The sequence below is a fragment of the Phoxinus phoxinus genome (genome assembly GCF_949152265.1).
Source record: "Phoxinus phoxinus genome assembly, chromosome: 20".
Classification (NCBI taxonomy): Eukaryota; Metazoa; Chordata; class Actinopteri; order Cypriniformes; family Leuciscidae; genus Phoxinus; species Phoxinus phoxinus.
In genome coordinates, this window is record NC_136895.1 from 20,990,750 (window position 1) to 21,006,749 (window position 16,000).

The following is a 16,000-nucleotide window of genomic DNA, read 5'->3' on the forward strand; positions in this document are numbered from 1 at the left end:
AGAATTTGATGGAACTTGCGTTCTGTATGTTGCAGAAATTCTGCATCCATGAAGTCAACGCATTTGATAAATTTCCCTTTCCTCTTTCCTTGAGCCAAATGACTTTGCCTTCAATTTAAATAATGTAAAATTCAGTTTTTTTAAACAATAAAAGTCACTCAAGGTCAGAAAGAGGGTGAAATTGTAAGATGTTGTTTGACTGGTGTGTCTAGTTATATGGAAATTTTTGTAACAGGCTCTTCCGTGTCATGTAGTTAACTGATATTTGATCATCCCTCTCTGTACAATCTTCCACTGATTCCTGTTGGGTGTGTGTCGGGTCATATTTTTGGGATGTTTGTTCATGGTTTATTCACTGTATTAATGTTTAACTAACTAGTGTTTTATGTTCACATGTTTATACTTAAGCATCTCCATGTTTGCAACTGCAAATAAAAATAAATTGAGCTGGAATCACTGTTTAAGTCAAGTTCTCTGCGTACAAACATCATTTTAGTCAGATTTTCCATTTTTCAAAACCTACACAGGGCAAGTTAAATGGTGTACAGGAAGTGAGCTCACTCGTGTGTTGGTGCCAATTAAAAATAATTACATTTAAGCAGCATGCTAAAAATACACAATGGTTGCCACATAGCCTACTGTTAAAGTACATTTGTGTCTTCTTTTATTATGCAGGTCTCTGAATCAGCTGTGAGATATTTCCTCATATTATAATTAAATGGTGTACAGGAAGTGAGCTCATCAGCTGTTGACTGTCAATTAAAAATAATCAAAGGACCCTCAAAGGACTTTACTATAATATTGTGTTCGTTTTGTTGCTATCCCAATTGTTTTGTACATTATAATAATGTACTACTTTTTTCCTGGCGTAAATTTGGGGACCGAGATTATTATAGTTCATCCAAAAAATGTTCATTACTTACTCACCCTCATGTTGTTCCAAACCTGTATGATTTTTTTTCTTCTGTTGAACACAGAAGATATTTTAAACAATGTTGGTAACCATACAGTGGACGGCCCCATTGACTTTAATAATAAATAAAAAATGCTGCTATGGAAGTCAATGGGTCATGTGTGCGGTCAACTGGTTACCAGCATTCTTTAAAATATCTTCCTTTGTGTTCAACAGGAGAAACTCATAAAGGCTTGGAACAACTTAAGGGTAAGTAATGAAAAAATAGGATCCCTTTAACTCAAATCAAAATGACATAGCCTAACTATTTTCTTGAGTGAGTAGCCATGTAATAAGCTGGTCAATAAAGCAAAATAATCATAGACGTGTATAATGGGGGTGTATTCTGTTAAACAGGTTGCATCGCTTCTGGTCTTTTGTATGTACATTGTTAAATGTAGAGCTGGCAATAAAAAATAACTTGCTACCAAAGTCCATATATTGCCGTCAGTTCTTGCCGTTAACACTTTCTCTGAAAAGTTGATGTGAAATGATCCTGTTTCCTGTTTGTTCATGTGACGTTTGACATAAAGCCTATCCCTTGCCTCAAAGTTGAACCCCAATAAATATTACTCTATTTATAGCAATTGTCACTTTTTGATTACCACAAAAAAAGTGATTTTGACTCGACCCTCGGTTTATAAAAACTGTAATTCATAAAGAATTAAAATACCTCAGTGACATAGAATTAATTCTTTAATTCGGGTCATTAGTGCTCAGTCTTAAAAAGAATGACAAAATCTGAGGACAAGAGACAAACAGAATGTTTCTGAGGGGACAACACTGAACATTTTTCATTACAAAACTTGACTTTATATTAAATCATGTCCCCGTCTCTATATCCATGTCTTCAACGTCCTCCGTTTCAGATCTGCAGATCTCCTCCAGAGCCAGTTCTGGAGTGAAACAACAATAAAATAGCATTTAATGCATCACAGTGGACTCATTTTAAAACAAATATCTTTAAGGACAGTAAATGTTATAAATCAGATGCTACTCAAAAGTCAGTTAGCCAATCAAAATGATGTTGGCATTAATTACTATAACTTACTGAATACAGAGATGTGAACCCACCTTCGCTCTCGGACAGATCTGGGAACAGACGGAAGGTGTCTCTGATGGCGGGAATGACCTGATCGTACATGTGCAGGACGTCCAGACAGTGTTCGGAAAAGGACGAGTCCTTCAACAGCAGCCAGTGCAGTAACATCAGAGCTTCTCGCAGTACCTGTAATCCAGGACTCGTCCAGGCCCGATTCCTCAGCGTTTGACTTCCTCTGCCTTTTGTTTTCAGCCACTGCCTGTGTAAAAGCACAACGATCGTCCGCACCACCTGAAGATGAAGAAAATACAGTATGGTCAGTCAGTACCAGACCATTTTGCTCTACAGTTGTGAAAGACTCAAGAACAACGTCATTTTGTCCAATTTTGTCAATTATATTCTTTGTTGGTTTTGCTTCAAACTAACAGATATGGAGTGTTTGTCTGAATCAAACCTCATTAATACACTGGCAGGATGATTCGCAAAAAGCGGTCCATGTTTCTGCCTTCTGTGTGAACAGTTTGGTTAAAAACCGGATGACCTGTTGACAGAGGAATCGGATTTTTAACATGACAGTTTAATACAACGCATTACAAAACAAAGCAAGACAAATCACCTCGAGTTCAAAACGACTCCACATATCTTCTGAGGCGGGTTTCTGCGGTCTAGAGGTGACGTACTGGAATATTTTGAGAAAAGGACATGGATCTGAGGGAAGACAGAGGGTTCGTGTTAACTCAAGCCAACGAAAAGACACTTTACGAAATGCTAAAAGACACTTACATTCATGAGAGCAGAGTTTTGTGGCCATCTCTTCATTATAGATGATAAACGACAGAAATCTCACAGACAGACGGACTATTCTGTAGGACGTCTCCAGAGTCATGCATTTGGACAAAACTTGACTCGACATGACAGCCCGGAGTCTACATTTGAGAAATCAGAAATCATTTTAATTGGTAAATACAAGTAAATGAGGATGATTATTATAATAATATGCTTATTTAGATTACAAGCTATGTCATTTTACTCTCTGGTCATATAAATACCAAAACCTTCACCAAACTGCATATTTTTGCTCTGTCTGGATAAAGTTGAGGTAATTCCCCCCCACCCCCCCACCCCTCTCAAAAAACAAACAACAAAAAAACTCTGCATGCAAACTTTTTTTTAGTCTGTCTAAAGTTTTGATAAATGTTTTTTAAAAAGCAGATTGTTCTATGATTTCAGTAACACTTTAGTTTAAGGTCCAGTTCTCACTATTAACTAGTTGCTTATTAGCATGCATATTAGTAGGATATTGGCTGTTTATTAGTACTTATAAAGCACATAGTACACACACATGACGCAAGGGAACCCACAATTCAGTTCGGCAATGCATGACGTCACCGAATCAAAGTAAATAAAAAGTGGTGAATGTTCTGTATAGTGTGGTCACTGTCACTTTTTAGGAGGGGCGGGACAAATACCACACCGACCAACCGCCACATCCTGCTTGTACAACGGTCATTTTTATATAGAAAAACTGTCTGTGAAATGAAATACTAGTCCACCACTTAGCACTCTGTGTGAAATAGACGCTCAGCTGCTGGTCACGCTGCTGCTGTTTTTAAAAACACGGCGCTCCCATTGAAAACAATTGGAAAAAATATGCTAGCCTTGGGGAAAAAACGTTTGGTGGAAACACAGCAAAAATGTGTTCTGTGTGAACAAGCCCTTTTTCTGTATGACCATATTCTACATCCCTTAATCCTACACAATACCTAAACATAACTACCTAACTACTAACTATTAATAATAGAGATGCACCGATTTCAATTTTCTAGGCCGATTCCGATTTTTCATCAAGTTTGACCTGCCGATACCGATTTTAGCTGATTCCGATTTTATTTTTTCTAACCACTTTACAACACACACAAATGTTTTTTGTCTATGTTTTCTTTAATAGAACATTTTGCATAGAATAGGCTATAGAACATTCAAACAAATAATTACTCCCGGTGTGGGAAATTCACACACATTAAAGTGAAGTGTGTTATGAAAAAAAAAAACATTTCCTTCTTTTCACATCCAATAGCCTTGTAGTATAAATATATTTCTAACACACACAAGCACACACTTCTGTATAAAAACAGGGAAAAATAGGTAATAGCAATAAAATATTATAAAATAACAAATAAAATAAATAGCCTTGTAGTATAAATATATTTCTAACACACACACAGGCCTATTGCAATCACTTGTACATCAATGGCAGGTTTTTCTTCGCGAACAGAAGCATTTCTGTTTTGTCCCCAGTTGCAGGTTAACAACTGTTTCACACTGCAAACGTGAGCGGCGCGTCAACGACCGCTTCACACTGCAAAAGTGAGCGGGGCGTGCCGTGAACGAGCGGCGTGTGAACGAGCGAATCGCGATTCACACTGTAAACGAGAACGGCGCGTGAACGACAGTTTCACATGGCAAACGTGAGAGGCGCGTGAACGACCGTGAGTGGCGCGTCAGCGTAAATGCATCACAGCAGCTGCAGCCGCCGGAGTATTACTGGAAGCGTTTGTAGTACAGCGTCACAGCAGCTACTACAAAAGTCTCGGCGCCGAAACCCGCGATTCACTGCTGCTCACGCGACGGTTCTGCTTGAAGCTCGCGCGCTTCTCTATGACCGGTTTTAAAAATCGGCATTGGTCAGAGTGATCGGCCGGTCACCGATTACGGCCGATCACGTGAAAATCGGCCGATTCCGATCACCAGCCGATCAATCGGTGCATCCCTAATTAATAAGCAGTAATTCTGAGTTTATTGGAGGCTTAAGTCATAGTTAGTTAATAGTGAGAATTAAACTAAAGTGTCCAATTCTCTAAAGTGACTGAAGCAAAGTGTGACCATGATTTCATATGTCAGGCTTTAAAGGGTTAAGATGTTGCCACAGTATTTCTTTCCACTTTCAGTCCTCTAAATGTAAAGTAAGAGGGAGAATCAGACTATGAAATGGGAAAAGAACAGACACATATACTATACCTCAAGAGCTGGTTCTCCTGCGCTCTCTCGGCCAGCATGCTAAGAGTCTTCAAACTAGTGTTCACTAGCGCCTCCCTCTGGCCAGCGGCGGTAATGAACGCTGGATCGGCCAACTGTAGGAGTCTTCTGAGAAGCGGAAGCTGGGTTTGCGCCTCCCTGGTGAGATGCTCAGAGGCGCTGAGGAGACTCTTCGAACACTGCGGCCGGTTAAGGCAAATCTCTCCGTCCTGATGGCACAGAACCATCTCCAAAGCCTCACAGCTGTAGCACACTATGTGATAGAGAGCTTGTATGGCTGCCAGGGCGAACTCCTCCTGACCGCTGAGAGATTCCTCCAGACTCGAGGCCAGGCTGGAGTCGGAAGATCCCGACAGGGAGCTGCCATGGAGCGAGGCTTTCGCAGAGCTCTCGACGGACTCCAGCGACTGACAGTACGTGCTGATGTGGAAGGCGAGCAGGGGGAGGAAGTGCACCGCGGCCGGGCAGGTTTGGAGAGCAGCATCTGGGTTACGTGGGACACTCGTGGAGGGCTGGAGAGTTAATGCGGTGAGAGCGGACATAGCGAGACTCTGCAGCTGGTGGAATCGAGTTTGAGGGCGATGAATCGATCGGAAATCTGTGGAGGACGAGCTGGAAGTCGTCAATGATCCCCTGAAGTAAAGCGGGAAAACAATTCACAACCGTCCAAACTTTTTACACGGATAATTAAAGATAATGCAATAGTAAACATTAAACAAACAGTTACTACGTAATACTTAAAAGACATAATAAAGTTATTTTATCATACATGCATAATATTTCCATAAATAACTAAAACATTTCCACAAGTTTCAGGCCTAAAAAAAAATAAAAATAAAAAAAAGGTTTTTCCCATATTTTCATTTAATTTTTATTTTTATTTTTTATTATTATAATGAATACATTATTCTATCATATTTTATTCCATAATAAATACTCAAATACAACAAATATTTTAACAGTCGTTTTAAAAGAAAAAGGAAAATGTCATGATGTAAATATGAATATTACTAGTAAGAACAACAATAATTGTTATTGTTGTGATTAATATTCTATAATGTTTAATTTAATAATGAACAATAAAATATTGTTATAATAATGTTTTTGAAATGCAAAAAACAACAAATGTCATGGTGCAAAAAATAATTCTACTACTACTAGCAATAATAATACTTTTTATTTTATTCAATAATGAATAATGAAAAAAAAGACATGATGCAAAAAATATTATTATGATTAATGATAAGAAGATACATTACACAATAATCTTTATTCTATATATATTATTATGAATACATTCATATATAATACATGATTTAATGATAAATAATAATATACAACAAATAATACTGTTTCAGAGTAAAAAAGCATGTCAATGTAAAAACAAATATATATTTTATTGAATTATTTATTTATTAATACAATATTGTATCATTTTTTTTAAATAAATAATAAAATACAACCAATAATATTTTATAAGTCCTGTTTTAAAAATGCAATAAATAAAATAATGTCTTTTAAAAGTGATGTACTTTTTTCCCCTCTGGAATGAACTGTATAGTGTGCTTTATGAACCGAAAATATCTCTGATCATGTGACTTAAAATATATGAGATCAACGTTTCCATTGTTCAAATGTTCCAATGGAATTTACCAACATCTACAAATGTTGCAATGGAAATTTCCATTCTTTGTGATTAATGTTGTGAAAGTGGGCCAATGTTGTCCCAAAACAAACATGTGTAAAAGCCAATGTTTACAGTAAATTTCTCAGGTTTCAGGACATTTCAGACACACAAACACATGGAGACAGTGATGTTGATACTCACGAGCTGACGTAGCCGTTCTGTGACAGGACGTTTGGTAGAGCGGCAGGACTGATGGACAGCAGGTGACACAGACTCAAAGTGCTCGGATCCAGCGGTTGTTGCAGCAGTAGGTTCAACAACACACAGCCTACAGCAACACACACAAACTCACAGCAAACACACCGAGAACAGACTGGAGATAAACGCTAGAGATTTGATCAGCCGTTACCAGATCTGAGGGTTTGGTCTGACTGCGGCTCTTCTGTGAGGAAGCGTTTGGGCTGCGCTGGTTTCCCATCTGATAAGAGTTGGAAAATGGGATGTTGAGGATTGAACGATAATGGAAAGTCCTCAGGAAAGGAAATGTGCATAAAATGTGAAATAATCCATACCCTCTAATAGATGGTCTTTTTTGCTAGGAGACGTTTTCTTGGAGAGCTCGGCTGCAAAGTTTTCCTTAGTCATGAACGCTCGACTCGCCGGAGAGTGAATACTGTGTGAACACGACAAAAAACAACACACAATTCAACTATTTGTCTAGAGATTTTTCAGATAACATTCTAACCTTTTAATACAAACATTTTATTATTTACTAATAACAATGATCACTAATATAATTTTTAAATAAATATATTATTTAACAGCAATACTTATAATAATACTATTAACAATTATTATAAAAAAAAGTGATAGTGATATTTTTATTATATTATTTCATTGTATTCTTTAATACTACAACTAATAATACATATTATATTTTTTAAATAATAATAAACACAATAGTAAAAGTATTAATATTACATATTTTGATATTGATTATTTGAAAATAATTGATAAAAACGATCATCATCATTATCATTGACATTAAAAACAACAATAAATTACAATTATTTATTTGAAATAATTATAAATATAACTATATTAAATACCAAAATAATAATTATATTAATAAAGAATAACAACAATACTAATAAATTGCTACGATTACTTTTAAAAATAATATTAATAATAATATTTAATAATACTACCACTAATTAATATTATAAAAAACACGAATAATAAATATCATTATTATTTAAAAACAACAACAACAATACATTATTACAATAACGTATGATAAACAAAATACACCAATTATTATTATTGAAATGATTAGTAAGATTTAATGTTAACACTTTTCAACAAGGTTTTTTTAGTTAACATTAGTTAACTACATTAGTTAACATGAACTAACAGTGAACAATACTTCAACAACATTTATTAATCTTTGTTAATGTTAATCTAAACATTTACTAGGGGTGTATTCACACCAGGAAAGTCCGCTAGTTCACTTGCTTTGGTCCGGAACAAATACAATGTTGATTTTTTTTGGTTTGGTGTGGTTCGCTTTCACATTTCCCTTTCTGCAAGTGAACCAAAACTTGTAAACAAAACCACATGTGTGCTAAAGTCAGCCATTCATTGGACAGAAATTCTCAAGCAGGGAAAACCAGGAAGTGCAAAAACAGGCAATCTATGGAGATCTTTTGTAGTGCAGTTTTTATTCTTTTACTGATTTGGTGTTATCAGCTACTAACGCAATATGAAGAAACTTATGAGCATCATATGTCATCTATACGATGTTGTAATTAGGATTTTGCGTAGACGAAGATGAGCTGCAAGACGGAGAGAGCATGCTCTTCACTGATAAAGTTCTAACATTATTAAAAACAAGTGAAGAGTCCGTAATAAAATAAGAACAAATACACAAATTACAAGCAGAGATGACTACGAAATAAAGTTACAAAGTCTAACAGCAGTATTCAGGTACAGAAATTAATAATTAACCTGAAATGTAAAATAACACACTTTGTTCACTGTAGAAATGTATTTTGTTGTTTTATTAACATTCATGACACAGACAACAGTGGAGTATAAGGTGTCTGCTAGTGTTGCCAACTTTCTGAAATGGAAATAAGGAACAGTGAGCGCTTCGTTGTGCAGTTATTTTCCCATTCAATTCTATATATTTGTGCTCTTTTCTTTTTCGCCGGCTACTCGGACGTAGTAATTTTTACATTTCCCGCTGTTGTCACTTGTCGTCATCGCTGCTACGATACATGACTCACAATGACTGAAACGACAAATTAAAAGGGCATTCTCTGATGATGTTCCAAGATGTTAAAAACGCTACGCTGATCATAAACAAACAGGGAGAAATTAGTATCTACCGCACGCACCGTCTGTTTTTTTCTTCTTTTTTTTCTTATCATAGCCTACAAATGTCTTCGTTCATAGTATAACATATATTAGAAGCTATGTGTGTGTCTGTCATGGATTTGCACTGAATTGATTCTCAAAAATACGGACCAAAGTGCGTTCCGTATCAGTTCAATACGGAACAAGACTTATAAATGTCAAATAAGGGACGATTCCGTATTATACCCTAGTGTCTGCTGTCACTCAAATGCACTGACCGAAAAAAAAATGACAAACATCTGGTTTCTTTCTACACCATGACATAACCGAGAGAATACTTGCCGAGACGGGTATTTAGACGAGTTTTTTTTAACATAATTTAAATTCTGTTCAAGGAAACGCAAAAGATTAATCAATTCGGTGTTCGAGTGCTGTCTGAAGCTCTCCTCTCTCTCTCTCTGTCGAACCAAACAAGACAGATGTGAATACACCATAACAAAGGTTAATAAATGCTGTAAAAATATATTGTTCATTGGTAGTAGTTTATGTTCATTTACGCATTAACTAATGTTAACAAATAGGACCTTATTATAAAGCGTTACCAATTTAATTTAATAACAAAAAAATCCAGTATAACATATGATACACTGGAGTGGAGTGCATGCAGAGACATGCTTATGTGAACAAAGAAAAGGAAAAAAGAAAGAAATGCTGTAAATGCTGACCAAAAGCTGTAAACAATTGTTTCTCATTAGCAATTCCTCTAAAAGACACACACAAATCAAAGTTGTATTTACATGTTTCGCGCAGGTGTGCCGGGCTGCTTTCCTCCGCGCTCAACGCTCCGAAGTTTCCCTCTCATTTCATTCATCTCGGCTTCTTTAAAGTGCAACTCCGACTGCAGCGACTGCACCTGCGGTAAATCCAGCATTTCCATGAGCTCACACGACACGTTTCATCGGACGCCAGTCAAGCTTGTGTGCCGTACCTTCCTGGACAGCTCCTTCTCCCGTTCGCTCTGAGCCTGAGCTTTCTCTTTCTCCAGGGCGAGTTGGGTCTGCCGCTGCTGTTCCTTCTCCTGATTGGCCAGTTTCAGGGAGTCCCGCAAGACTCGGATCTCTCCGTTCTTCATCAGGATCTCCTCCTCGACCTCCTTCAGCTGAGTGTGAACAGCAATGCAGACACGTGAGAACTGGTTTTTAAAGCCTAAATCAGGAGAAACTAAATGATGGCTGTTTTGGTGCAAGAAGCCTTGTTCAGGAAAAAAGGGGTCTCTTTTGAGAGTGATTTTCTATTAACTACAACAAACCGACCCCACGAAGAACACACCTTTTTCTTCAGGTCTGCTTGCTGTTCCTCTAATTGCTTGTAGTGCAGATCTTCTCCATCTCCATCTGCCGTGCGAGACACAAACTGGTTACATTTCTAGATTATCCCATCCAAAGTTTATATAATGCAAAAATTACATGAAACATTTAATTATAGATTTATTATAAAAAGCTGTGCAAAGAACTGTGGGAATAAGAGTTATAAATATTTCAAAATATTTGAATATATATAATAATGTATATAATTACAATACATTTAACTTTATAATAATGAACATAATAATATTTAATAAATGTAATTTAAAAATATTTTTATTATGTTATTTGTAAATAAATATAAAGTAATAATTATTATTATTATCATTGATGATAATAAGATTTAATAATTTAATTAAATTTTTGCTTTGTAAAAAATCCAATAACAATTATATTTATTATTAACATTATTATTATTATTATTATTGAAATATTGTAAAAGTCTAATACCCAGTATTTTGCTTAGTTAATGTTTGCATTGTATAAAAATCCAATATAACATAATTCGATTTTTGGGTTATTAAATTAAATAAGCATTATTATATTAATCTTATTAAATGTATTATTATAATAAAGTATCACAGTATTTTGCCTAGTTAATTTTTGCATTATGTAAAAATCTAATTATATATTAATATAATATTTAGATTATTTATTATTTTACTTAAAATAGTACACCAATTAATAATAATAGTTATATTGCATTTTTATACAATGATATTTTTTTTAATTAAAATAATTATTTCAAATATTCAACAATAATAATACTTACTAAATGTGATTCAAATTCAAATAATTTAATTAAAAAATATATATATAATAAAAACTCATCATTATATATTATAGTATTAGATTGTTGTATTAAATTAAATCTTATTAATGAACTAATAATTATAATAATAAATTATCATTAGCTGTTGTTGTTATTAGTATAAATCTGCTCTGTGAAACACAAAATAACATCAAGAGTCCATAATATAATGCAAAAATTAGGTATGCAAAGAACTGTGGGGAATAAGACAAAATGCTCAGTCCAAAAGCAGACAGAGGGAGTGTTTGGGAAACAAAAGACTTATACTAACCAAACACATCTTTTCTTGCAGGTTCTTTATTGTTAGATGTGCTACTGCTGCAGCCGTCTCCGATGGCAAATGTTTTTCGGCCTGATCTCACAGGTGCTTTGCTTTGCTCATCAGCGCAGGCGAACACAGAACCAAACGCTCTCTTTGACCCACTGTTCTGGACGTCTCCTGTGCCGGCCTGGGACGCGATGATGTCAATCTGGTCCAGGTCGTCCTGGGTGAAATCGATGTCATCATCAAACGGGTCGGGTAAGGCTGACACCTGATGACCTTTCAGTCTCTTGCTGGGCGGGAAGTCCATGACAACGAGGTGCTTTAGGGAAATAAAAAAATCATAATTAATATTCATTGATGATCAATTAAACAAAAAAATAAGTAGGCGTCTATACTTTTGACAGGACTGTATATATACATAGACATATATAGACATATAAAATACATATACAAGTGAACTATATATATATGTATATATATATATATATATATATATATAATGCATATACTACATATATATATATATATATATATATATATATATATATATATATATATATATATATAATACACACACTATTCAATTTGGGCGGCAAAGTAACCTTTTCCGATATAACAGTTTGTGCACGTTGTAAAATGTCATTAATGTCATAAGTGCAAACTAAAAAACTGTTGAATGTAATGTATAATCGTAAATACTAGATGTTCAGAGTAAATAATCCAGTTATTTTCCATCCAAAGGCGGAAAATAATACCTAACCTACATACAATCGTCTTGTAGAGTCACATACTGGGTTTATTATGGTAAAACTGTGGTAAAGTGCTCAGGTTTATCAGTTACCTTGCTTCAGTGTCCCTCTCAGACTCCTGCATTAACCTGCTACGACTCGTCAAACACACCCCATGCTGGACAAAACACTAATAAAGAGCTACTCTGAGCTCTTAACATAAACATAAATGACTAAATAAACAAAATAACAGAAAACTTGTGAAGCTGAAAGCATTTCTGAGCTCTGCCTCTCTCATTCGGTGTGGGGGAGGATCATGCGTCCAGACGAAAGCGCATGCGGTAGTAAAACCTCACCTGATTGGCTAACGCGTGGCCCCAGTGTCTTATGGTGCGCTATGATTGGTCCATTGACCAACGAACGTACTACGGAGACATTCATGAGACAAGTGTTATGTACAAACGCGTTATGAACTATTTGATTCCCCCCCCATTTAGAAAACACGTAATAAAATAAGTTTTATTTTTAAAACAAGTAAATTAAAAGTTATCTTAACGTGTATGACGGTGCGTTGGGAAACATTTGTTTCCTTTTTTTAATGTTAGTAGACATTAAACGTAAATCAAGTCATCATAAAAGTTGTTTCAGCATTTAGCCTGTTTTTACTTAGCCTACTGTATATTAATGTAATAGGGATGTTCGCCGTGACGTCACGACGCGCTCTGGTTGGCAGAAGAAAAGTAATGACCGCTTAAAGCGCAGCGCAAACACAGAAGAAAATGGTTGTATCGTGCTTTGTGATCGGCTGTGTTAACAGGTTCGATAAGAGTAATAACCCCAAGAGCTTCTACCGCGTACCTAAACAGCCTGAATCAAGAAAGAAAGCTTTGAATTTCTGCAATTAGGCGTCTATACCCAGCGGAAAACAATGGGAGCCAGCGGACCACGATCGCGTCTGCTACCTACATTTTGCGTTAAAAATTAAAAATAATTTTGTAAATAAATGTTACTAGTAGGTTCTATCGCATTGATGGGTTAATTAATGAATGAATAACTGTACAAAATACCGCGGAAGACGAGTCAAAGTGTTTGTTTACATAACTTTTTGTGCATGCTGTGACTGAGCAATGGAAGTATAATAACACTGACATACCCTTATAAATTAAGGGCAAATTATTGTATTTTCATTCATACATTTTACGTATATGTTAACCAATGTTATATATGAGGTAAGATAATTTTGAATATAGCCCATGGATAAATTACACCTGTATTTTTACTCTAGTTGTAACATATTTACCAGTTATCCTTAGTTACAACAAGTAATATTCGTAATTATTACTTAATTTATAGGCATCTAAAGATTTGTACGCCTTCATCGACTCTCTGGTAAACATAGATGGCGTGTCGATGAGATACAGATAGATGTCGCCGAATGTCAAATCTGGCCATGTGTCCGGGCTTTTGCTCCAATTCTCACTCAGGTGATATTGATCAGGCAGAGAACATGAACCCTGGTTATATAAAAGCTTAACCTTATATCTCTTTTTTGGTTCTTCGGAATAATAATTAGCATATGCTGATAAAACACAGGTAGAGTGCTGCGAGTCTGCGACATGTTTTGGTTCTTTCTGCCAACCAGTTCGCGACCACGCCCATATCGTGACGTCACATTTGACTCCGGCGAACATCCCTATAGCTGTACTAAATATACTTAACATCGAAGTCTATTACAAATGCTATGTGTACACAACAAAAAACCGTTAAACGTGAAAACATTAACATTGAACACAAATCGTTTTTGTTGCTTTAAAGTTGTGGTCTGCAACCAAATTGAAGCTACTAAAAACTACCATGCAGCTTTTTAGCTGTGTGAAGAATGAAGACACTGTTTTTTTTTATCATAAAACTTTCACAATACATGCATTCAAGTTGTGTAGGCTACGTGAAATTGTTTAATACGAAATAAATCACTGAGAGACAGACACGGGGGTAAATACATAATTAAATAACGCACATAATAAATTACATGCACCATCTATTATAAATAAGAATATAAAAGTACTCATAGTAGCAACTACAATTTGCTCGTTTGATACGTCTGTTTATGGAAATAGCTCGTTTGTGACGTCACCTCGAGCTCGCTCTCTGATTGGCGGAGGCGCGTGGCTGCAGAGTGTTTACCATCTGAGCTCAGAGCCTCAGAACTGGAGCTGCACGTACTCAACCACCACCGAAGGAGGAAGTTCGCGGTCAAAAACAGAAAATTATTTGTCCGTTTTTACAACTTCGTTAATAAAAACGTTCGCAACAGCTGTGGAAACGCTCTATATCCCTATACCGATTCACTGGAGCAGGTCAGTAGCGTTTAAGGCGCGATTTTTCGTGTTGTTTTGAACAAAGGAATATGCCAAAGACATTGGCCAGGCCTGTTGAGTTCAGATGTACTCGAGCTGGTCGATCTTAAAAAAACTCGTTCGTGCTCACATTTGATGGTGTATCACAATTTTCCCTCGTTTTCCCTTTCAGCTCATGCAAAAACTTCATGATGAAAACTGAGGTATCTACTGCTGCTAACTTTGTCACACGTCTGTTGAGGGGAACGGGACTGCTTTCAGAAGAACAGCTGCAACAATTCAGATTCTCTTTGGAAGAATCTTTAGGGGGTAAGACAGGATTGGACATGATCTTTCCATCGTTTAAAGTAAATTCAAGTAAACCATTGTTCAAATGATATATTGTAATAAAAATGAACAGTGTGTATTGTTACAAACAAACCAGCCGAAGATCAGATTCAGTTTATTGCAGCAGCAAAGTCCATTCATTGAAACTTGCACCATTTTAACCCCCAATCTGCCAAGCCCATAAACTTTGGCAAGTAATGCTAACCAAAGGCCGTGTTTGATCGTGCCAAGGCCTAACTTTGTTCTTTCATTGTAGATCATTATCAGCACCATTGGTTCCCAAACGCACCATGCCGAGGTTCGGGTTACAGGTGCATCCGGATCAACCACAAGATGGACCCTTTGATAGGCAAAGCGGCCTGTATGATCGGACTCACAAAAGAGCGACTCTTTTCACTGCTTCCAAGTGAACTCACCATGTGGGTCGACCCGTATGAAGTGTCCTACCGGATTGGAGAGGACGGGTCCATATGTGTCCTCTACGAGTCCACGCCACCGCCGGACACAAATCAGAAGGACAGCTGCAAAGACGAACTGAGAATCGGACAGCCGAGTCCGTCCAAATCCTTCGGGATGATGACTTGCTCCAGCTGAAGAATGATTCTGTCTAATGAGCTGTGTGTGAGCATTAAATCAGGCATTGCTCACATTTGATTTCTTTTTAAATCTTTTTTTTTTTAAATCAATGGTGAAATCTTCATCCTATTGACCTCATGGTGAAAACAAATGTATTTTGATTAAATGTATGTTTTAAGCTCCCTGTACAGTCATGTTGAATATGTTTTTTTAAATTTCTATTAAAAAGGTTTTCTATGAATTTCTAAAAAATAAAAAAAAGTATTTTGTGGTTATTACTGGTACATAAAGGGTGTAGGTTTGATTTTGAGATTGATGCGAACATCCCCAGAAGCGGAGGAATCAGGAAATTAATAGCATAATGTATTAAGGTTTTTAGTCTATATTGACCTTAACAATACATTAATTCTGTAATGTTACAGGTAACTAATAAAGACGAGGCAGTTTAACAGAGACTTAACTTTACTCCTTTCATAGTGCAATACTGTCTTGTTCCTTTCTTTTTGAAGAAGCCAAACACATGTCTGCATCTTTCATTAAAGGGATATAGTTCACCC

At 36.1% G+C, this 16,000-nt stretch overlaps 2 protein-coding genes across 2 annotated transcripts; one reads left to right on the plus strand and one right to left on the minus strand.

The window, feature by feature from the left end:
* Positions 1 to 972: 972 nt before the first annotated feature.
* On the minus strand, positions 973 to 12,610 carry atrip (ATR interacting protein). Its single transcript, XM_079593309.1, has 14 exons — positions 12,297 to 12,610; positions 11,462 to 11,774; positions 10,345 to 10,409; positions 10,004 to 10,174; positions 9,813 to 9,928; positions 7,230 to 7,330; positions 7,067 to 7,135; positions 6,859 to 6,985; positions 5,013 to 5,663; positions 2,778 to 2,920; positions 2,611 to 2,702; positions 2,449 to 2,535; positions 2,027 to 2,285; positions 973 to 1,848 (listed from the first exon to the last, which is right to left on the minus strand). The coding sequence occupies exons 2-14, from the start codon at positions 11,760 to 11,762 to the stop codon at positions 1,775 to 1,777; spliced, it is 2,256 nt and encodes a 751-aa protein (XP_079449435.1). The 5' UTR covers positions 11,763 to 11,774; positions 12,297 to 12,610; the 3' UTR covers positions 973 to 1,774.
* A 1,757-nt stretch (positions 12,611 to 14,367) lies between these two features.
* On the plus strand, positions 14,368 to 16,000 carry LOC306988383 (protein BTG1). The gene is made up of 3 exons (XM_079593323.1): positions 14,368 to 14,540; positions 14,713 to 14,849; positions 15,124 to 16,000. The coding sequence occupies exons 2-3, from the start codon at positions 14,729 to 14,731 to the stop codon at positions 15,459 to 15,461; spliced, it is 459 nt and encodes a 152-aa protein (XP_079449449.1). The 5' UTR covers positions 14,368 to 14,540; positions 14,713 to 14,728; the 3' UTR covers positions 15,462 to 16,000.